The sequence below is a fragment of the Anabrus simplex genome, chromosome 3 (assembly GCF_040414725.1).
Source record: "Anabrus simplex isolate iqAnaSimp1 chromosome 3, ASM4041472v1, whole genome shotgun sequence".
Taxonomy (NCBI): Eukaryota; Metazoa; Arthropoda; class Insecta; order Orthoptera; family Tettigoniidae; genus Anabrus; species Anabrus simplex.
In genome coordinates, this window is record NC_090267.1 from 384,971,240 (window position 1) to 384,996,635 (window position 25,396).

The 25,396-nt window shown below is 38.3% G+C and overlaps 1 protein-coding gene across 2 annotated transcripts in view; it reads left to right on the forward strand.

Annotated features, from left to right (window-relative positions):
- l(1)G0020 (RNA cytidine acetyltransferase l(1)G0020) overlaps positions 1-25,396 on the forward strand; it is a 248,047-nt gene that overhangs the window by 216,812 nt on the left and 5,839 nt on the right. For both annotated transcript variants that reach the window (XM_067143333.2, XM_067143334.2), the window contains exons 19-20: positions 873-1,109; positions 7,043-7,185. In XM_067143333.2, coding sequence (XP_066999434.2) covers positions 873-1,109; positions 7,043-7,185 — 380 coding nt within the window. The remainder of the gene's footprint in view (positions 1-872; positions 1,110-7,042; positions 7,186-25,396) is intronic.

Genomic DNA, 25,396 nt, shown 5'->3' on the forward strand with positions numbered 1-25,396 from the left:
TGGGGTTCAAGCCGCAGGAAGAACTAATAAGACCAGAAGAGCCCGGACAGATGTACAATGGAAACAGGCCAGCGAACACATGAAGGAGTATTGGACACACAGAAAACTCCACACGAAGAGAAAGAAATGAAGTTGTAGCGTGATCCTTAGTGGTCCATTCGCTTGTTTAAAAAAAAGGTTTTACATCCCACTAACATCTAGGAATGGGAATTGGTCATATTTATATATATCTACTGTGTAGTGGATGGCTGAGGTACTGTGAACACTTCTCTGGAATTGTTCCTTTCATGGACAAACTGTAATGACATGATCAGCCTAGCGCAACCAGTCCGTGAAGATTCAATGATTGTCTTGTGTGATAAACCATCTGCCACAAAATTTGGCAGCTTCTTAGCTGTGTTAGTGATTTTCTTTCTTCCTCTTCTTCGTTCAGTACCGGCCATCTAAGGACCGCATTAAACTACTATGTTAGCAGTTTTTCTTCCTCCACCACTCTTCATCCTTTCACTTGCTAGTCTTTATTCTCTCCTCTATCCAAATGTTGTTTCTGTCCATAGACACTTGCAAGTTTTCCACATTTTGAGCTGTTGTGTGAATCTTAATCTGCTCTGTATGTCTGCTTCTTGAATGTTGGCTTCTTTCATATTTTTATGTATCTGTAGTATCCTGGTGCAGTTTGTCTTTGGGTTGTTGAAGTGATCGAATAGTGTCTTGGTTAGCCTAATGTCATTCATTCTTTACTGGAAGTCCGTAAAACATCCATCTCCTCTTTCTTTTTTCATTGTATCTGTTATTTTTTCAGTCTTTCAGTAATTTTCTTTGTTATATTAAAAAAAATTATTAGAATTTGACCATAGGCTTTTGTTTTATAGGCTACTGTATTGACTTTGGGTCTTCAGTACAAAACTGTAGATGATCTAGCCTCTCAGCTAGACCTACCTGTGTCACAGTTACTGGGTTTGTTCAATCGCACCATTCGCCGCTTTGTTCAATATCTGAGGAGTGTAATGGAACAGACCATTGAACAAGGAATGTTGCAGCCAAAAACTGATACGAAGTTAGATCCAGTTGCCAAGAGCATGCATGAAGAACTTGAGGAAGCAGCCAAGGTAATACATTTTAAAAAGTAATACATTTTAAGTTAAGGAAACATATGGTATATGTATTTAGATCAGTAAGTAGAAGGAAAAGTGTTTTTTTGTTTTTTTTTATATAGTGTACTTTTCCATAGGAGTATGCATGAATTATTGGAATTGTATGTATAAATACTCATCATTATTGAGAAATGAACTTGTTGAACTGCCATTTTTGCTACAGTGATAAGGATTTAATGTTTTATATTTTTCTGCACAGATTAAGCTGAAAAATAATTTCAACAAAGTTAAATTGAGTAGTGTGTGAACTCAATAACCTAATTGTATATTGAAGTGGGAAAATGGAAGTTTACAAATATGACATTCGTTTTCTCAAGGTATTCTTAAAAAATAAATTTTGCAGTATCTGAATTCCAGTGATAAACATAATCAGGTTCTGCTATCAACTGGGAATACACTCGTTTTAACATTTGCAGATTTAAAAAAAAATAAAGGGTGTATCTAAACATTTGCAACAAGCATCAGATGATCATTCCTGGGATCAAACCAAGAAAAAAATTGTCCCTATGAACGTATGTCCTACAATTCATTGTTGCTGAGTTAGATGCGACTTAGTTACAAAACGTACATTTACCACATCACAGGAGATGTTCAAAGTTTCTACCATGAGTAGTCCCAAGATGAATTGGCAAAGCCACTCAAAGATACCTGGTTAGTGCTGAACAGCTGCACAGGCATTATTGATATGCTGTTCCAGGTTGTTGATATTGATAACCAGAGTAGTGTACATCACACTTTTCATGTGTTCCTACAGATAAAAGTCCAGTGGATTAAGATCAGGACACCAAGCAATCCAATGCACTGGACCTCGACACCCGGTCCACCATCATTGGAAGATGTTCCCCAAAAATTGCGTTCGTGAAACCTCATAATACATCAGCTACATGGCTAAGGGCAAATGTTCCAGTAGTACAGGCACTGTGTCCCTCAAGAGGGTCAGATACAAATGCCCATTCAGTTGTCGGTGTAACATGTATGACAGGGTGAGTTGGCCCTGCAGTTAGGGAGTTGTGAGCTTGCATCCAGGAGATAGTGGATTCGAACCCCACTGTCGGCAGCCCTGAAGATGTTTGTCCGTAGTTTCCCATTTTCACACCAGGCAAATGCTGGGGCTGTACCATAATTTAGGCCACGGCCGCTTCTTTCCCACTCCTAGGCCTTTTCTATCCCATCATTGCCATAAGACCAATCTGTGTCGGTGTGACATAAAGCAACTAGTAAAAAAAAAAAAAAAAAAAAAAAAAAAATGTGTATGGGCCAATCAGTTGATCATATCCCCCTGTGGATTGGGGCGGTAGAGTAACATCCATATTATCCCCTGCTTGTCATAAGAGGTGACGACTGAAAGGAGTCCTATGGGTTCTTAACTTGGGAGCATGGGTTGGTGTCATGTGGCCCTTAGTTAAGTCCTGGCATTGCTTCCACTTATTTGTGTCACGCTCCTCGCTTTCATCTATCCTCTGCAACCTCCCTTGGTCAACTCTTGTTCTTTTCTGACCCCGACAGTATTAGCTTTGCGAGGCCTAGGGAGTCTTTCAATTTCATGCCCTTCGTGGCCTTGTCTTTCTCTGGCCGATACCTTCATTTTTCAAAGTGTTGGATCCTTTCCACGTTTCCCCCCTCTGGTTTGTGTTACTAGAAGATAATTTCCCAGTTGAACTTCCTCTTAAAACAATAATCACCACCACCACTGCAATCACCACCACCATCTCCTCAGTTGATCATGGATAATACCACACCACAGATCGCATCCAAACACTGTTGACGATTAGTGACACCTGTACCATAGGGATTTTCAACTGCCCATCTGTATGTGTGTGTTACACAAGTTTGTAGCTGCCTCTGTGGATCAATGGTAGAGTGTCAGCCTCTGGATCCCAAAATAGCAGGTTCAAACCAGGCAGAGGTAGTCGGATATTTGAAGGGCGGACAAAAGTCCATTCGACACTCCATGTCGTACGGTGTCGGCATGCAGAAAGTCTTAGGTGACACATTTCGTGTTTACCCGACAAAATTATTTAAATTTCAGCCATAGACACACAAGAGAGTTTCGTTTTACTCTGTTGCCATCTATTAGGCCTAGAGTAAATCGGAATATCAAAATTAACTAGCAGACAGCCAGTTAGCGTCAAATTGAAATTTCTGCAGACGGTATTCGTGGACCAACAGATGTGAAAGAAGGTGCCGGGATGAATGGGTCTAACTACAATGTCAAGAGAAGAACTTAAAACTTAAACTGATGTTATATTTTTTGAAAAACAACAAACTTAACAAATTTTCACTTAGTGAGATAACAATGACATTTCAGGTACAAAATAGAAAATACCAAGATTTCAGAACTTTAACTCTCTTGGGCTTCAAGCCCCTAGTTTTACAATCTCTGAGCTCCCAGCTCAAATTTACAAACGAGCACAAATTTGTTCAAAGGGCAGAAATCCCCTAATACATGGAGCACTTGCTCCCAGTTTACAATATCAAGCCTCCCGGAGGCACTTTTACAACACTTGAAAAGAGCTGACGTGCTCTCAGTTTTTCAAGCCTATTCAAGGCTATATCAGAAAATTACCATCACTCGCCACCAAGGCACAACTTACAAAATTTGAAACAGGGGTACCTAATACCCAACCTATTGGGCCGTTGTGGAAAAGAACAGGTTAAGTAAATGGCCCGAAACACAAATTGAATGGAGGCATGTACTTGCACTCCTAGATATGAATTCTTAAAACCTAAAGGGCACTAGGCCGATGAAACAGGGGCTATTTCCAAACGATGGAGGTGACTCATATAAGAATCAATTAAGACATTACTGAAAGGAAGAAAACCAATTACAAAACGTAGTCACCTCAAACCAATATGAAGGGGAGCTCGAGACGGTACATCACTCTCTATCCCCGATTTACAGTTAAAAATTTTATGAAGTTTTATATTAGCCGGCAGATAGTTACATATTTCGTAAAACTAGATTACATAGTTAATGTTTCGGACCTTTCCCTCGGGTTAAACTGTGGAGCTAGCAAGAAGGTAAGATGTTATGTTGCCATTACCTTGTCGGAGAAATGCTGCCTGGTGAAAGAGGCATCCTGCCTCCTGCTTGACACACACACTTAGTAAGCTGACGATCAATTGGCCAAGAGACGTGAAAATCTACAGTTTATAAACCCTCGGGGAAAGTTCGAGACAATTCCAGATTAAACTAGCCACACTCTCTCGTTTTATTGGTTGATTTAAAGGTTACACTCGAAATCGAAGAACAAGGCTGTGATAGGTTTGAAAATTAATTACGGAAATTTGGGATTGGCTGGACTCAAAACTGGTGGAAAGAAAAGATATATATTGCCAACCCAAAAATAAATGAACATCAATTAGTAAAAAAAACTTATGAATACAAAACTTCTTTGAATTATAAGTTATTTCACTTTGCACTAGGGTGCATGATCATAGTTCTTTGGTAGAGTCATCTAGGAGAGAATGTCCAAACTTCTTGATGAATGGCAAACAAAACAAGTAGAAATAGTCAGTTCAGGAAACTTCACAATAACAAAATTACATCAGATTTCTGTGGTGACATCTTCTGAGTAAATTTATAAGTTGGTCTAGTTTCAAGTTCACTGTTTCACCGGTAGAGGAGTTCTTTTAGGCACTCATTTTGAACGTGCGGCATAGAGGTGTACCTCCCGGTATAATAATTATTATTATTATTTTACGATTATGGTTATTATTACTTGTATAGCTATGAAGTGTATACATCCATTTAGTATTGGTATTTTTGTTATTATTACATCATATGTACATATGATACGATTGCACTGTTTGTGAGGTTATGTCATGAAACATGCACTGTATATAGACACTTATATCAGTTGAATTAATGTAGGAACCTGTATATAATTCATTCTTACCTGTATATATAATTTGTAATCCATAATTGTGAAACACACTGTAACTTCCAGAATGGTATAGGTAGACAAGAATGATGGAGAATATTCTGTACATTATATATTAGGCACTCTCAAATTTTCAAGAAGGTATATTTTGTAATGTAGCTTTCTAGAAGCCTGGCCAGGCACATATATAAGGTGGAGGTCTTGATGGTACTGTAATGAAGAGTTATTGGTTGAAGAGTTACCAACTGACAGCATCTCGTGTGCATCTTTGTGGATATGTTAGCACATCTGATACACTTGTACGCTGTTTTCCTCTTCTTCCAGTATGGACAGGTACTGCAAGTCTTCCTCTTCTCAAGTCTGTCAGTTTCCATGTCTTCTGTATAAGGCAGGTCTTCTTCGAGGATAAAATATGGGTCTTTGTCAGAATCATCTTTCTCCCTCTCTGAAGAATCACTTAGTTCCGCCTGATCATTATCTTCCTCAACTATTGTCCAATCTCACACGAAAATCAACATAATTTGGTGTCGTTTCCATTGCAGTTCAGCGAGATACATTTTCAATGCCTGTGGTATATAATAAACACCAATTACCTAACAGAAATCAACCTCAAATCGAACTAACACCTATGTTGTAATTGATAAAATAGCATGTTAAACAATATATCAGCCTGCAAGACAGACAAGCTTAGCGGAGAAGAATGATACACTTGACAAATAACACCAGTAACAATGCACTGAATAGTTTTGAGACCACAAACACGCTATAGCTTATTAGACGAAAGATCAAAGAACACATAGCTTAAAGGAGAAAGTATAATGTTCATTATTGTTGCCGGTATCATAGAAGTAAAATAACATAGTGGCCTGACAGACCAATCTTTCAGATGTCAGTGTGTAGTATTGGATGATAAAACATCACAATAAAAAATTTGAATTACAGACGTCCAACAGGGTTCTGTACTTAAACCTTAAATAAATGTTACAGGTCTCTTCATACAGTTATGAGGGTATTTAGTGGTTGTAGTAAAGACGTATGTCAGCTTTCGTTCTGGAGATAGTGGGTTCGAACCCCCACTGTTGGTAGCCCTGAAGATTGTTTTTCTGTGATTTCTCATTTTCACACCAGGCAAATGTTGGGGCTGTACCTTAAATAAGGCCACGGTCACTTCCTTCCCACTCCTAGCCCTTTCCTATCCTGTCGTCGCCATAAGACATATCCGTGTTAGTGCGACGTAAAGCAGATTTTAAAAAAGAAAACAAAAATCTGCTGTAACACCTCATTTTAAAAGCTTGTATTCTCTTTTTATTTCTATTAATGATATAAATTGTAATGCAACACATTATGTCACTCTGCTACGAAAGGTGCATGTTATGTTACTTGTTTTTATTATCATTAGTATCACCACTTTTACCCTCAGTAATCGAGTTACAACTCCTTGGCTGAATGGTCAGCACAGTGATCTTCTGTTTAGAGGGCCCTGTTTTAGTTCTCGGCTGGGTCGGAGATTTTAACCATAAATGGTTAATTTCCTTGGCTCAGGGACTGGGTGTTTGTGCTGTCCCCAACATCCACACTCACACCACACATGATACTATCCTTCACCACAATAACACACAGTTACCTATACACAGCAGATGCTGCCCACCCTCTTCAGAGGGTCTGCCTTACAAGAGCTGCAACCGGCTAGAAATAGCCACACAAAGTTATATATAGTTACGTAGAACTACGTTTTAGTCTAAATGTTACAACTTTTCCACCACATTTCCTGTTTTTTAATTGCAGGTAATCATTACCTTATTTATATAATCCAATCTGTATTCAAGAATGTTGTTAAGTGTAAGAGAGGGCCAGGAAATCTAACTTTGCCACTTGTAAAGGTATATATATATACTATAGGTAAATAAATAAATAAATAAATAAATAAAAGCATAGTACATGTATCTCACAAATCATATGTACTGAATGGTGTTGAAAATGGTGTGGTATTTCTTTTTTCCTCAGGATCTGAAAAAGAAGCAGCTGAAAGAATTGAAGAGACTAAAAAATGAAAATCTTAGTCAGTATGTTATCAAAGGATCAGAAGATGAATGGGGCAAAGCCTTGAGTGGTGTAAATAAGAGCAAGAACATCATATCTGTTAAAAGGTGAGACTATTTTTGTGTTTTTTGTTTGAGGAATGTTGTGCAATTCTTTTTTCATTGCCTTTAATCACATATTTATTTGAATGTGTGTGATGCACTTTTTCCTGTCTTAAAGAATACTAGCTGACCAGTTGTATGCAGATTGCATGCCTCATGCCTGCATAAAATGAATTGTAATGTTTTTACTGTGTAGATATACAAATACTGTGTTTCTCCGAATCCAAGCCAACTTTTTTTTCCCTCAGAATCTCGGGTGAAAAATCACAGGTCGTCTTGCATTCGCAACGTAACAGTAATGAGCACCACTGGCAGCTACCATGGTAACCACACTGCTTCCTTTCATGCCACCCCCCATGTGCATTGTTGACCATCAACATCCGCATCTGTATTGAACATTGTTAGGTGCGGCAGTCGATTGTACAGTGCCTCTCTCTACAACGTCACTGGTTCTCGGGAAATAGTTAACAGAGAATGACATTCTGCTAACCTCTACAAAAATGTTTCTCAAATCCACAGAATAGCATCAAAACACGCGAGACTTCAAAGTCTTGGAAAGGCTATGGTTACTTAGTGGCAGAGTTTATAATGCATCTACTGTACCTGACGCTTAGTAAAATTAGGCCTATCAGTTTTTTAGATAGCAGGAATATTTTCGTGATGGATCGTCATTTTGTAAAGACCCATGGAACAGGCATTACTGGCAAATTTTCAACAGGTTTTCGTCGATATTATGATGCCAATTTTAAGTTAATGGTTATTAAACACGTGGAAATGAAGAATAATTGTGCAGCCGCAAGAAAATACAGCATAACCAAAGTCAATGTTCCACGTTAGCATGAAGACAAAGATAAAAGAATGCGTACTGTACAAAAATTAATGCACTCGGTGGCCCCACAACAAGGACATTTTGAAGAAGTCAAAGATGAAATTGTGAGGTATGTGCATGAAAAATGCAAGGGCAGAATGGCCATACTACGGTGCAATAAGCTCTTAGACTTTCAACGTCCACATCTTTGTCGCTAGCCGCTGAAGTCTGAAGTCGGCCGAAGCCAGCAAGTGAAACGTACGTCTAGCGGCAACCGATTGTACCTGATGCTTAGTAAAAGTGGCAGTTTTATAGACAGCATGAATATTTTACGGATAGTTCTTCACATTGTAGAGACACGTGGAACAGGTATTGCCGGCAAATTTTCAATGGGCTCTCTGATATTATGACGGGAATTTTAAGTTACCGCTAATGGTTGTTAAACTCACGGAAATAAAGAATAATTGGGCAGCTGCAAGAAAATACGGCATAACTAAACCTGATGTTCGGCATTGGCATGCAGACAAAAGTCTAAAAGTGCATACTGGTCCTGTACAAGAAAGGCATTCATATAATTTCACAAAGCAATTTTTAAGCCTGATTTAAATTTATGGAAGGAAAAAGTAGGGGTCATTCTTGAATTCATAGTCTTCTTGGATTTGGAGAAATACGGTACAAAGAACGCAATACATTCTACTGAAAAGATGGACTATTGCATTCTTTGTTTTTGTATAATTGACGTCAATACGGAACTGCCTAGAGTTGTGTTATACCAGAAGGCAGATTAGATTGTCGGGTGTAATTTGGAATACCTAAAAACAAAGATTATGTCATGAACAAATGAATAAACAATGAATAATGGTTCTAACAAAACACTACTTAATACATACAAATTAACACCGAATCAGATGTCATTGTCATCACCATTACATTCAAACAGGTCAAGAACTGGCCTTCTTCTAACACAATCTGACATTAGTTTATTGTTTATGGTATGATGGAGGAAATTTAGCCTAAAATGTGAACAACACAAGAGAAAAATTGTGCACAAGATATTTGAAACTCTGTCTGTAACAAGTTTTTTTAAACTCCCAAGGGAATAATTGTAGTTGCAGTATACTAGAGGAGTTCCCACAATTTTAAATCGGTACCTTGCTCAACCAGAGTTTAAAATAAGACTGCGACAGGACAACCCCACTTTTATCCATACGTCGTGCGTATTAAAAATTACAAGAAGAGGATCGTAAACGTCGCACCACGAAGAACAACATTCATATAAAATGTGTATTTAGCATTTAGTCACCTAACAAGTGTTTTTCTGATCACCATGCTGTTTTTATTGTACATTTTCATTTTCACATCATTCATCTGTATATAATTGTTTTATTATTTTTGTCAATTTTTTAATATTAACCAGCTGAAGATGGTTCAAAAGAACTGAAATATGTCCTAGTAAAATGTAAAATAAATGTCTTTCCATTATTTTGTAAAGTCGTTTTAGAAGTGTATTGAATAGGTGGAAGATTAGAATTATTCTGTGGGCCGATGACCTTAGATGTTAGACCTCTTTAAACAACAAGCAAGAATTATTCTCTTAATACATGTAAGTACGGAACCATCATGAAGTTTATTTTGTGTAAGATTTTTAAACTTTATACATAGACTTTGGAAGTGGCGACCCTATCGTAACAATAGCCTAAAAATGTGTGATGGCAGTGACGTGCATTGAACATATTCATTACCCAAGCTGCAAAAAAGTTTTTTAAATGTAAACATTCGTAGCCCCACTACACTCTCTAAAGTCAACATTACCATTTTATAAGGCTGCATTTTTTGTGGAAAGTTCTACCTGAGAAAGATCTTTCAAGAATATTTTCAACCACACGCTCGCACGCACTTCCAAATTGATATTCACAACAGTGACGACACCATCATAACTTAATCTGTAGCAGATTTTAAACAGTGTACTTACAGTTTCATCTGGTGACGCTTCGTGATAGTACAGTCATGGTTCTCACAAAAATACACTGGGACTATTTGTTTTTTACTTAAAAAGCCTAATCTAAACTAATCAGCAAAATTTAACTGGTATTTTATATGACATAGATGTTGATTCCCATAGAGAATCTGAAATATTTGTCCTGAATGAGTAAATTTATAATACCAATATAAATGGTCCGTCATTGGACATTATAAATTTTCCAGCTAACTCATTCTTGGTTGCCAGCGTTTCGCCCTCGTGTACTAGGGTGGGCTCATCAGTTGGTACCTAGCACACCCACCAATACGCTGGCTAGTGCATACCGTGGAGGCCACTGCGTAGGCTAACTGGAGCCACTGGCAGTGCCAATGCACTAAGAGACTTTGTCTCATTATCAAAAATTGATGCCTGCTTGGCCATCAGATGACATAGATGTTGATTCCCATAGGGAATCTGAAATATTTGTCCTGAATGAGTAAATTTATAATACCAATATAAATGGTCCGTCATTGGACATTATAAATTTTCCAGCTAACTCATTCTTGGTTGCCAGCGTTTCGCCCTCGTGTACTAGGGTGGGCTCATCAGTTGGTACCTAGCACACCCACCAATACGCTGGCTAGTGCATACCGTGGAGGCCACTGCATAGGCTAACTGGAGCCACCGGCAGTGCCAATGCACTAAGAGACTTTGTCTCATTATCAAAAATTGATGCCTGCTTGGCCATCAGATGACATAGATGTTGATTCCCATAGGGAATCTGAAATATTTGTCCTGAATGAGTAAATTTATAATACCAATATAAATGGTCCGTCATTGGACATTATAAATTTTCCAGCTAACTCATTCTTGGTTGCCAGCGTTTCGCCCTCGTGTGCTAGGTACCAACTGATGAGCCCACCCTAGTACACGAGGGCGAAACGCTGGCAACCAAGAATGAGTTAGCTGGAAAATTTATAATGTCCAATGACGGACCATTTATATTGGTATTATGGTATTTTACAGTCGTTGAAATTTTATAATTTCACTCGCATACTGAGTGTACGTGCATCAACGACAAATGAGGGAAAATATTTGCCACGGCATATAACTCACGTTATATTCATGAAGAATGCCACAGAACTCGCAAAACCTTCACCTATAATCCAAGAGGAACACTGCAAAAATTCACTATATACCACCAACACAGACAACCATTCGCGCTTTAGTCTGTGTTCATGCTGGGCAACCTAAATATTTTTCTGCAGCTATTGGAACACATACTCTACACGTGCCATCAATGAATTGCTCGAAAAAACTGTATACATGCCGAAACCCAAGACTAAAATATATACTTCTATATTACAATTGATTTCATATACTGGCTTTGTTTTTATTAGCAAGACAATGTGCCAGTGGCTATACTGTTAAGATGTTGATATTTTCCTTGCAGTCTCTAGTGTGTGGCGCTGAAGACTTTGAGTGTCAAGTATTAAAACTAACACCCATTACCTAAGCTCGAGTGTCAAGTATTAAAATTATCACCCATTACCTAAGCTATCTTGCCTGTCGCCGTAAATTGCAGGGGAGGGCTTAAAGCTCCGCCCCGCTGCCAGGACAAGGAAGCTTCAAGTGCATGCATCACCCAAGCGACCTTAAATTTCGCTGGGGGTAGCTCTCTATCGCGCCGGCAAGGAAACCCAGCTTGCTGGAGAAGCTGAACTGCAGTAGTGCGAGCGGATTGTCGAGACAGCTGTCCTTGGCTTTGATATTCGCGATGGGGTTCAGTGCACGCCACTGAGTGAAGGTATACCATCAACACCCTGACCTGGCAGGAGCTAGACAAGGGGAATTGAAAATGATGATGCGAAATAATAAATCTGCCAGTTTTAATGTTATACTGTCTGCCCCTTTATTTTTAGCAACAATGCCTTCTCACTGAATTTTACTGACAGAGCACTTAGACACTCCCATTGTTTCTGAAATTCTCGCTAGAGCTGACCACAGTGGTATACTGAGTCCCTCTTTGGCTTCTTTTTCCACGAACTTCATCACTTTATAAATTATCTCTCTCGCTTGTGCATGCAGCTTCATGTTTTTTTTAATTTTTCAGTTCACAGATGGCATTAACTTAACTTCTCACATTATTACTTATTGTAACATAATAAAAGAACATAGTTCATCTAGGTAAATACTAAATACAATCTAGCAATTTTTCTTTCAGCTACAAATTAACTATTTATTAATATGTATTATCATCAGACTAGGATGAACAAATCTCACTTCCTCATCTCCTTGGGAGCCTAGTCACTTTAAAATGCTACAATTACCAGGCACGGTGAAGTCATTTGCTTGTCAACAAGTGCTGGCTCATTCTGGGTTAGAGTTCATATGTGAGATGAGAACGATGACAGAGGCCAGCAGAGTGATCATACTGAAATAGAAAAGATTGTAGCGGAGGTGCTTGGCTATACCATGCATGCGCAGAATCTTTGTCTCTTTCTTCCATCAATTGTCTCCCTTGCACAATATCATCATCTTCATTTCCCGTTTCCAGCTTCCCGCGTCAGGTTGTGAATCAAGGACCTCCATCGCTACCTGTCTCTCCACCACTCTCCTCATTTTTTAAATACATCTTCTGGTTTTCCTCCCCTCTTCTCTATGCGCTCCCACACTGAATCTGTCCACCTCTTTCGGTTCTTGCTTGTGGTCTCTTTCCTGTTAACTTCTCTGAAAAAGCTTTTGGCACTCTCTCTTCTCCCATTCTCATCATATGTCCAAGTCACTTTAGCTTTGTTGTTTCTATCTTGCCTTGAAGTTTCACGATTCGTATCCTTTTCCTTATCTCTTCATTTCTAATACTATCCTTTCTGGTCTTGCCCTTGATACCTCTTAGGAATTTCATCTCCGCTGCCTGTATTCTACTCTCCTCTCATTTTGTTGTAGTCCACGACGCAGCTGCATAGTTTATTATGGGTTCATAATAGGTTGAATATAATACTTTCTTACAGTTCCATCGCTACCTGTCTCTCCACCACTCTCCTCATTTTTTAAATACATCTTCTGGTTTTCCTCCCCTCTTCTCTATGCGCTCCCACACTGAATCTGTCTACCTCTTTCGGTTCTTGCTTGTGGTCTCTTTCCTGTTAACTTCTCTGAAAAAGCTTTTGGCACTCCCTCTTCTCCCATTCTCATCATATGTCCAAGTCACTTTAGCTTTGTTGTTTCTATCTTGCCTTGAAGTTTCACGATTCGTATCCTTTTCCTTATCTCTTCATTTCTAATACTATCCTTTCTGGTCTTGCCCTTGATACCTCTTAGGAATTTCATCTCCGCTGCCTGTATTCTACTCTCCTCTCATTTTGTTGTAGTCCACGACGCAGCTGCATAGTTTATTATGGGTTCATAATAGGTTGAATATAATACTTTCTTACAGTTCTTCGGGACATCTTGGTTCCACAAAATACCCCTTACACTCAGATAGAAGCTGTTTTCTTGTTGTATTCTTTTCCAAATTTCCTTGGTTGTCTTTCCATCTTCTGTGATCACACTTCCCACGTACTTGAAACTTTTACCAACTTCTACAATTTTACCATTCAGTTTTATCTTTCCCCTTCCTTCCTTCCTTCCTTCCTTCCTTCCTTCCTTCCTTCCTTCCTTCCTTCCTTCCTTCCTTCCCCTTGTCATCACTTAGTTTTACTTTTCTTTGTGCTTACTTTCATCCCAAATAGTTCTATCTCTTGATTCCATACATTTACTTGTTTTTGCATTTCCATTTCATCCTCACCCCATATCACTATATCGTCTGCAAACAACGTGGTTTTTGTTGCCTGTCTTCCCAATCTCTGTTTAATGTTCTTATGAATTTCATCCATGACTGTGATGAATAGTATGGGGGATAGTACACTTCCCTGTCAGAGACAAATTTCAACTTTAAACCATTTTGTTTTTCCTATACTAGTCTTCACACTACTAACACAATTTTTGTCCTGTATGTAGCTTTCATCATTTGCACTTCCACTCTGTTAACTTGTTTTTTCCTTAATGTGTCTCATACCAACTGTCTGGGCACACTGTCATCTTTCTCAGTGTCAATAAATGTCATCACTATGTCTTTTCCAAACTCCCATCTTTTCTCTATCATATGTCTTAATGTACAGATCAGGTCAAACATTGATCTGTCTTTCCTAAAACCGTACTGTTCTTCTTCCATTTCTCCTTCTAGCTTCCTCCTCAGTCTTCCTTCCAATACTCTCTCAAATATCTTGGCTACATGGGCAATAAGGGTGACCCCTCTGCAGTTTTTACATTCCTTTTTATCACCTTTTTTATATATCGGGATAATTAAAACCTTTCCCCACTCTTCTGGGATCTCTTTCTTCCTCCAGATTATTCTAAATAATATATACAGCCACTGTAGCCCTACTGCTCCTCCTGCTTTTATCATTTCCGTAGTTACCTCATCCACTGCTGCTGGTTTACCGCTCTTCATCTCTTGTATGGCTTCCTCTATTTCTAACATCGATATCTCCTTTTCTTGTTCTTCTTTCCCTTTGTTTCTTCTTGCTCCTTCTCTTGTACCAGTTCACTGCATTTAATATTTAGCAATTCTGAGAAGTATTCTTCCCATCTTTTTAGTATATCATCTCTTTGCGTCAATATCTGCCCTGTTTCAGTTTTTACAAATTTTGTATCTTCCCTATTTTGTAAACTGTTCTTCACCAAACCATACAAAACCTTTTTACTTCCCTTTATATCCTCCTGTAAAGCTTCTCTGAAACTTTCCCAGCTCTTCCATTCCTCTTCTTGTACTATTTTCTTACATACCTTTTAGGATTCTTTATATTTCTGCCAATTCTCTGTACTATTGCTGCCTATCCACTTCCTCCAAGCCATTTGTTTCTCTTTAACTGCTGTTCCACCAAGGAGTCTCCTTTTCCTTTTTCCTCCCTGATAGTCTTCCATAGGTGTTTACTGCACACTTTACAAAACCATTTCTGAAACATATCCATTCCTCTTCCACATTGTTCACTTCATCTGTGGGAATTTCTTTCTTCAGATCTTCTTGAAACTTTTCCCTTATTTCTTTCTTTTTTAACTCCATTCCTTTATTTTTCTTTCCCTTTTTTCTATTAACTTCATTATTTTACCAAGTCTTAATTTGGCTACAACCACGTTATGATCTCCTTCGAAATTTCTCTTGGCATTGCTGTCATATCTTCCATTTGTCTACGTTTCTCCTTCTCCACCAGAATAAGATCAATCATTGTCTTTGTCTTTGTATCTCCCCAACCATATCTAGTTACTTTTTGTGAGTTCTTCTAAACCACGTATTGCCAACAATTAATCCATTCCTTCTACAAAAATCTATTACCAAATCTCCTTCTTCATCTTGGTTTCCATAACTATAGGGGCCAATTATCTCTTCTTTCCCCTGTCTGTTCCAACATGTGCATTCATGTCTCCCATTATTATAACCTCTTTGTCTTCAATATAACTTTCCAGTTCTTTTAGAAACTCTTCTAAACATTCATCTGCATTCCCCGATTGGGGTGCAAAACCTGTATAAAATCCTTGTTTGCACTCTCAAGTCCAAGTCTAACTTTAATTACCCTGTCACGGATCTGGTCAGTTTTGTCCACATATTGCGCTAGGTCTTCCCTCAATATTACACCAACACCATTTGTTGCCATCTTTCCTCTACTCCAATATAATCAATACCCTTTCTTCAATTCTTTTTGAACTTCCCCTTGCATTTTGTCTCACTCATTCCCATCATTGCTATGTCTTTCTTCTCCATATACTCTATCAGTTTTTCTACCTTGCCATTCAAAGTACAGTAATGACATTTATGGTACCGATTCTTGTGATGTCTGGTAGCCCACTTCTCACAGTTCCCCCAGAGAACTGGGAACTGCACGTCATCAGGGTGACGCCCTAGCATTTTCTGAGGCCTTGATTCACTCGCACTCACTGCACAATAATCGTCACAAATTGCACAGTTAACCTTGTCCCATCTCTAAATACACATAGAAGGAAGCTGCTAAAATCAATCTAGGCAGCACAGTTGGTTAGTCACCAACTTTCTGTTCCTAAGATTGCAGTTGGGTACATGCCTAGTTGGCCTTTAAGGGTGTGTAAATGTGACATATCATGCCATTGGCTTCCAGCAGTAAAAATTCTGATATCCTCACAACACTGAAACTTTTTAGGATCTCAGCAAGAGGGAAGGTTTTGAGTTTTGTTTTGTAAACCCTGTTTGTAATAGTACTTATCCTTTCTTGTACCTTAATTATTTTTTAAAAATTCTGCTAGCTCCCATACACCCAGTCTAGAAAGCCAAGAATAACAGCCAAGAGGATTCTTCGTTCTGACCACATGATATTTCATAATCTGCAGGCCTTCGGGCTTAGCAACAATCACTTGGTAGTCCATGGGGTTTGGTTTGGTTTGGTTTGGTTTGGTTTGGTTTAGTTCTTATACAAGAAATGGATACATATAATTGTTCAAGACTAAATATCGGCTCCTTTAAGGAAATTCCAACTTCATTTTAAGTCTACCCTTGACTTTTGTTGATAATTATAGTAAAATGCCATATATATTGAAAACTGCCATCTTTTAAATTATAACTGTGATGTTGAACCAGAAGGTGTGAAGTCTACTGTTGGTTCCCCTGTTAGTATTTCCAGCTGCAAAGAATTTTCATGTTTTGCTCATATTATAAGGCTTGTGCCATAGCTATGGTGAGCTTGGTGCAGCAGCCTGCATGAGAAAAATATGCAGAGTGTGGAGAGAAGTTATCCAAATAACTAAACAAGCCAGTTTAGATTGTGCTGCTGTAGTGGACATTGTACTTCACAGTAAACAAAACCAATTTCTTCTTTCATATTGGCTGATATTTGAGAGCATTTCAAGGTGATTTTTTAATTATTTTTTATTTAGAATTTAGTTCTAAATGCATTTCTATTGTTTCAGCAAATCTGTCAAAATTAGGTTATGCATAGGTGCAGTTTAGAATTGAAGACATGGATGGAAGAAGGGCGTAACTCAAAAAACACTCTTTTGAGATAAATGAGTTTAAAGAATTACAACATCAAACACTTTTCTCAGAAATACAAAATTTTGTTATATTATATTTAACTACATTCTTGATTATTTCATAATATGTACATCAAAAATATTTATAAATTTTTTGGTTTGTTGTCAATTTTGTATTTTGGAGTTACGCCCTTATTCCATTTTCAAGAAACATTTTCATTGAAAATTAATGTTCTTTACATTGTTGGAAGCATGTAGACAAGTTTTACAGGTTAGAACATTTGACAGGTCACAACATATTATTAGGGGAGTCACTATATCGAGAATTTCTTACTCCCACAGATTCAGCTCCCCGGAAAATATTTTCAAACCATGCACGTGCACCTGCGCATAGAAAGCTTACTAAATCTTTAACAACTTTTAATTTCCTGGGTTCAATACCTACACGAGGGACTGGAAAGCTATCCAAAGTATCTTACAGACCTTATATCCTTCAATAACTGAAACTTGAACTTTGGAATTGAAAACTTAAGTCCTTTTGTTTGTGGTGTTGCAAATGACACTGGGCTGAGAACGGCAAATCATTCTGATAGTAAGGATTTAGTATCCGAATCATCTGAGGTTTCATTTGGTAAATATTCACTGTCATCTGCTGAAATATCAGATGTTTGTCCTCCTGACATAACTCCTGCGTCAGCTGTTTTGCCTCTAATGAGTGGTGATTGCTGACTCTCCCTAAGTCAGCAATGGAGCGTATTTTAAGTCGGACACAAGCAATATTTGGAAGAACGGCGCAACTCAATATAGCACATCACACGCCATCTATTGACACTACCGATAAGCCATTTAGGTAGTATCTAGAAGAGCCTCCAAGGAACGTATATATGCAATTTACCGAATAACGTTACAACCCGACTTAAGCCCTTCTTCCATCCATGTCTTCAATTGTACTGTAGTTATTTTATTATTAGGATAATAATAATAACAAATAAAATGGTAGCATAATTTGAATGAAATCAAAATGTCAAGTAACAATCTGCAATGACATATTATATTTAGCCCCAGAGAGCATTTATTTAGGCCAACCAAAACTAAATTTCCACACTAGATTTGAAAAAAAAACTTAATTCACAATGATGATGATGATGATGACGATGATAAACTAAATTTTGCCAGGCTGAGTGGCTCAGACGGTTGAGGCTCTGGCCTTCTGACCCTAACTTGGCAGGTTCGATCCTGGCTCAGTCCGGTGCTCAAATACGTCAGCAACTAAATTTACAATAATAATAATAATAATAATAATAATAATAATACTGCAAAAACAGTTCCAAAAGAGTGGACATAAGCGGAAAATGACATAACAAAAATTACCGGTATAATAGGCAACCCATTAAATGGTCATGAAGGACCCCTGCATAGACATGATAATATGCTCTTGGGCTTTTGCTGTGTCAAGAAAGCAAGGTGAAATTCTTTACATTTCGCAGAGAACCTTGCTCCTCATCCTTATCTTCAGAAGAAAACCTTGACTGTTCACGAGGAAGACTTCTCCAATAATGAAGGTTTGAATTTAAGAACGCTTTACTGTTAAGATGTTTCTTTTTACACCATATGTGCGTTGCGAAGAAACAGTGAGGTCATCATGATGAATCAAAGACAAATGTGATAGAAGAAATAAAGAGAAATAAAAATATTAAAATAAAATAAGGTGCAACAAACAACTCACAGGATAGAAGAATAGAACAGTGCTGAAGAATGGAAAGAAAGTGTGTAGAAAAAACAGAGGATAATGAGTGTGAGTTGGTCGGTGGGAGGAGCATAACAGGTGTACACATGTTATGAAAGTATGATACTTAACACACAGACTGGAATGAACCATCTGGCGATGAGGAACGTACGTATTGGAAAACACCAAAACGAAATAACAGTGGTGAAAGGACAGGGAAGAGAACTACCTACATAAATCCTTAATGGCCGACAATTACATATCACTTCATTGATAGCCAATGTCCCTATTGAAATTGTTAGGATTTTTAAGAATTTTCACAGCTTCCTGTATATCCTAGACCTGTAGTGTTAGTGTCGGTAAAAGCTCGAACATCTTAAAACAGGACACTGTGAGTATTTACAATTCTTGTATTTATTATCCACATCAATTCAATACATAAAATGTTTATTGTCCTAAAGGGACATTACAATACAAACGTTAATTGGTATATGTTTCGCTTGCTGTATCGAGCATCTTCAGCCATCTTTTATACGATTGTCTCAAGGTTAAGTCATTCATTAAGTCTTATTTACAATAAATTTGCACATAAAAAGTGTTTTACACAATAAAATGTCGTCACACTTAAAGAAAAATTGACAATATTAAAATGTCTCATTAATGGACTAGACTTTAATAACATAATATTGATGTCCAAGTCATAGTAAATATGTCAATTAAATTGGAAGATTTGGCTAATTCTCATTTGATTCGTGATTTTTCCAAACAGTGTTAGTGTATTTATCAAAGTTTCAATGTTCATACGAAAATAGTAAAAGTTAAAAGGCTAAACTTGTGGTATTTTTCCATTGTGTTTTCGTTAGTTGAGATCTACGCCATTATTAAGGGATGGTTCATTGGATGTTTATACTCTGCATTAATACTCTGTATGCATCATACTTGTAGTCATCACAATCTTCAACTGATTTGAGTCAGCCTATATTTACTGGTCAGTTTGTTATTAAGCTTGGTTTAAAGGGACATCAAAATTATTACATATGCATGATGTGTTGTATACTGCAATGTTAAGGATGATTGTGTCCCTTTGTATCTAGCTTTTTTGTTTAGTTGTGCTTGTAGTAGTACTAAGACTATTTGACGTCGTGTTTTTACTTCTTGAAGTGGGAGCTGATGACGCCATCTAAGCTCCAATTAAGATGTTTCTTGTTACACCATATGTGCATTGCTAAGAAACAGTGGTGAAAGGACAGGGAAGAGAACTACCTACATAAATCCTTAATGGCTGGCAAAAACATATCACTTAATTGATAGCCAGTGTCCCTGTTGAAATTGCTTTTTGTTTTTATTGTTTACTCTTTAAGTGTGAAAACATTTTATTGTGTAAAACATTTTTAATGTGCAAATTTATTGTAAATAGGACTTAATGAATGACTTAACCTTGACAATTGTATAAAAGATGGCTGAAGATGCTCGATACAGCGAGTGAAACATGTACCAATTAACGTTTGTATTGTAATGTCCCTTTAGGAAAATAAACATTTTATGAATTGAATTGATGTGGATAATAAATACAAGAATTGTAAATACTAATAGTAAGTTCAATACGGGTAAAAACATGAAATTGGTCTTATGCAATATGACACCATGACCCAAAAATAGGGGATGCTCAGCTATTGCTGAATTTTCTGGCTAGTTGAGATGGACATTTCATTGGTGTTCCTTGATATGAGAACTAATGGACCAGCATGTTTGACCAATGTATAACCCCAACCACATGGCACTACAGCCCTGAAGGGCCTTGGCCTACCAAGCAACCGCTGCTCACCCCGAAGGCCTGCAGATTACGAGGTTCCATGTGGTCAGCACGACGAATCCTCTCGGCCATTATTCTTGGCTTTCTAAACTGGGGCAGCCATCTCACCATCAGATAGCTCCTCAATTCTAATCACGTAGGCTGAGTGGACCTCGAACCACCCCTCCGATCCAGGTAAAAATCCCTGACCTGGCTGGGAATCGAACTCGAGGTCTCTGGGTAAGAGGCAGGCACGCTACCCCTACACCATGGGGCCGGCCTGGCCAATGTATACCTTGCTGTAAATACAAGGAATTTTGTCACCCAAGGGTGTGGTAATGGTGACAATTTGTCCTTGCTTTTTACCTAAACTCTGAGCAATTTTAGTGGCAGTGCCAAACATGGTTTTTATATTGTGCTGGCAGAGGGCCTTGGCATTTCGATCTGCGGTATTGTGAATGTAAGGCAGTTAGGCAATTCCCTTCACTACTTCTTTCTGTGAGCTTTACTTAGTCTTCTCTCTGGGATGCCAGGCTCTATGAATCTGTACCTCTTTCTAACCATTACCCTTGAATTTGTCCATCTCCTCCTGAATATTTGATGGCTCACAAATTTGTGTCGCCGTTGTGATATCGTGAGAATGCCATGTTTTTGTGTTGCTGGTGGTGAGAATCTGCATGGGGATAGCGATTTGTCTGGGCAGCCTGCGATAGAGGGTGTGTCCTCAGGAGCCATCCGGTTTCTTTATTACTAGAACATCCAAGAAAGAAAGACAGAATGTATCATCGACATACATCCTTCAAATCATAGGTTTGGCAGCGCCAAAGCAATAGATTGTTCCTTACAATACTCCATAAATAAACTGGCTACTATTGGTGAGAGTGGACTTCCCATAGCCACACCATCCATCTGTTCGTAAAATTGTCCATACCACGAGAAATAGCTAGAAGTCGTGCAGTGGTGAAATAGCTTAGTAATGTCCTCAGGAGACAGATACTCAATGAGAGACGTGACCGAGTCAATCAGCACTTTAGTGAACAAGGACTCCACGTCAAAACTCACTGGAAGTACATTGGATTAAAGGGTTATGGTTGAAAACTTATTGAGGAAATACAGAGAGTCCCTAACGTATGATTCAGTGCGTCCTATATACGGTTGAAGCAATTTGCAGAAGTACTTAACCAAAACATATATTGGAGAACCTATCCCACTATTGGTCTGAAGGGAGTGTCTTCTTTATGGATTTTTGGAAGTCCATATAATCTTGGTGGCACTGCATCTACCGGAATTGGATGTTTAGCCTTCTCTTTTGAAATTGCGGACTGCCTTAAGATCTTCACAGTCGCGTTGAACACAGGAGTTGTCGGATCTCATGCACTCAGTCTGTAAACAGGCTTTGCCAACATAGTCGAGATCTTGTTCTTATACTCGTCAGTGTCCATTTCCACTGTCGCATTACCTGTATCAGCTGGGAGAATGGTCAGTTCAAAATCCTGTTTTAAGTTCCTTCAGAGCTCTCCTGTTGTCTCTTGTTAAATTGGGCGCAAGTACAGCAGCAGACCTTCAGAGTCACACATTTTTGTCATACCTCCTTAGCCTCATCCATAGGTAGTTCATGGATGGCTGCCTCAACGGAGTAATTAACTCCTTAGTGGGAATTTTAGAGGGAGCGAGAGTGAAATTAAGTCCCCTAGCTGTTTTGTTCTCATTCAAGGATTTCTTGGAAAGATAGGCGACAATTTTACTAGCATCAGAGTTCATGTGATAGACTGCCTGTTTCTGAGCCAATGAGACGAATTTAATTTCTGTCTTAATGACACCTGTTTGAATTTGTGTTCAGCCATTGTAGCACTAATGCGATCAAAAGGCAACCATAATTCCTGTGAGAGTGTGTTACTAAAAAGCAGGTATATGTAAAATAACTCTCAGAAGACTGAGTCCAGTTCTTTACAAGTGCGATGTTCTCTCGATCACAAGAGCCTTGCTATCGTGCCGATATATTGTCCTGATCTTAGGAGTATTTAAACGTGTGCTTCTGCTTCACACAGTTGGAAATGATGTTACTGTCCTGGCATCTCAGAAAAGAGCATAATGAAGAATGAAGAATAGATTTCTTTCTCCTTAATTTGCTGAGTTTAGAGGCCTTCCCAAAAGTATCCTTCCCCATAGAGGTGTCTGATGTTTAGATCAGAGGTTGGCACAATTCAGCTCAGTGTGCAGGGCTCCAGCTCAGGCAGGAAAAAGAGAAGAGTATGCACTCTGATGGAAGTTAACCTTGTTGCTGCTTGCAGAGACAAGCCGCATATCAAAACAGATTTAAACTTTTGACTTTTCTGTTGTGTCTAATATCTTGCTCTATTCAGTGCTTTAGATTATGGTGCTAAGTAAATACATTTAATTATATTCCTTTCATTAGGTTATGCTTAGGAAACAAAATTACTTACTTTGACATCTGATAACTAAATACTCCTTTGACTACTACCTGTAATCCTGAAAATACAATAAGCCAACATAAAAACTTGTTTCGGACACAGCATAAACAATGAACGAAAAACTAGCTCTAGGTTAAGTACAGAAATAAATAAGCTCCATGAATAAATATTATTTACCATAAATATAGCATAGGCGTATGTGTTCTTATGTATCTGAAATTTCATTCAGCAGATGATGAGGAGTGCGTATCTTTTCGCTGAAGAAGACGAGTTATATTTGGTGCGATCGAACTTGCACTTGCAATTCGAAGAACAGCAGTGAGATGTGTGTCAGTTCTTCGTGGAGATTTATTTATCTTCATTAGATAGAAGTTTGGCAGCCATTTTGTCCATATTTGGGAAATCTGTTTGCAAAAAATGTTCATAAAAGAGTGATAGGCTTGTTTGTGATTCATGTTTAGACTTCAGTTCACTATCACATCGAATTGTGAACAACTCGCATTGTAGATCAGGTGGAATGTCATCAATTACTATTGCAGTTGAATAGGGCACAGCAAACACTTTCAGATCAATTGATAAATCGTCCAGATCTCTAAATTGGATGGAAAATTCTTTCAAAAGATTCGGAAGAGTACCTGGAAATGTCTGCAATTCATCTTGAGTTAAACTAAATTTCCGCATTGACAATTTGGGAAGATGGGCTAAGTCACTTTCCAACATCTGACACTGCCAAACCTCGAACATTTGCTTAAAAGTAGTAATACCATTTACAAAATGAGTAATAAGTATTTAACTACACAACGCACTGTATCATACTATGTTATTTTATTGCATAAACATAATATACTCAGCCCGGTACAATGTTGTGGGTTTGCTTCCACCTTGACTCCAGATATCGCCATCTAGTCTTTACAGCACAAACTATTAGATAGATGTCAACTGCTTCCGGCTCCTCAACTCTGCCCGCGCTCGTGCAGTTGTCTTAAGGAGTGGGCTCTTTCATTGCCCATGATAGTAAGCTTTTGGGCTTTTGCCATGTCAAGAAAACAAGGGAAATTCTTTACAGTTTAGAGAGAACTTTGCTCTGCGCCTTCAGGAGAAAATCTCGACTGTTCACGAGGAATACTTCTCCAATAATCAAGATTGAATTTAAGAATGCTCTACCATTGGTCTAAAGTAAATGGTTCTCTCGGTCATCACCAGATAGTTCGCTGTATGCTAGCATTCCAAGTGGGAGCTGACGACACCATCTAAGCTCCGATAAAGATGTTTCTTGTTACACCATATGTGCATTGCAAAGAAACAGGAATTAAATAGAAATAAATATTAATGTTTATACCTATGCATAAGTTTTTGTGGTAAAGAAAACACATAATTTTCAAGAGAAATTCATTTTTTGTTTAATCAAAATATTGGCCATCGACTTTTACACACTTCGCCCATCTTTCAGGTAAGTTATGAATACCATGCCAGAAAAACTGCTTGTCTTTTGCGGCAATCCATTCGTCGAGCCATTTTCCAACTTCCTTGAAATTGCTGAAGTGCTGCTCTGTGAGCGCGTGCCCTATTGATACGAAGAGGTGATAGTCAGGTGGCACCAGATCGGAGCAGTATGGCGGGTGTGGAAGGATGTCCCATACAAGCAATTTCAAACTGTCTTTCACTGGTTTTGCTGTGTGAGGCGGCACATTCTCATGTAACAAAATCACTTTGCCATGTCTTCTGGCCCATTCTGGTCATCTTTCGATCAATGCGTGATTTAAATGAATAATTTATTGGCGATAGCATTGTGCATTAACGGTTTTGCCGGGCTTCACGAGTTCATAATACACAATACCGCCCTGGTCCCACCAGACACAAAGCATGGAGTTACGTTTAAATTGTCGAAACCATGTCTCACATGTTCTAATCGATGGAGCGTATTCACCATATGTTTCTACTAGCAGATGATGACTTTCCACAGTCTTTTTCTTTGATTAAATAAGAAAAGCAATGCATGCACAAATGTTCTTTTTCAGACACAAACATTGACATGATCACTGAACGATACAACACAGATGCTAGTGTTTGGCGGACTCAGCTTGTGTGTGTTGGTAGGTTAATGTCAGACGAACAAACTGATGTATGTGTCAAATTCACATTTGAGTGTGATTTGATACAATCTGATGATGTTCTTTCAAAGAATGAAACAGGTCATTTTGTTATAATGAAGTTGTTTCTTTTCAGGTATAATTATGTTACCATATGTCTTCTTTTTCAGATAGTTTATAATTTATTTATTAAAAATTACTTTTTGTAGACTGGAGAACCTAAATTAACTTGGATCGAAAATGCTCTGGTCCCACCAGACAACAAGCATGGTCTTCTTGCAACGTTCAAAAGACCAAGGTCCTGGCACAACCTTCACCAGGCACAACCCTTCCACATTTCATCTCCTCCATCTCTGATACTCCACTGGAGC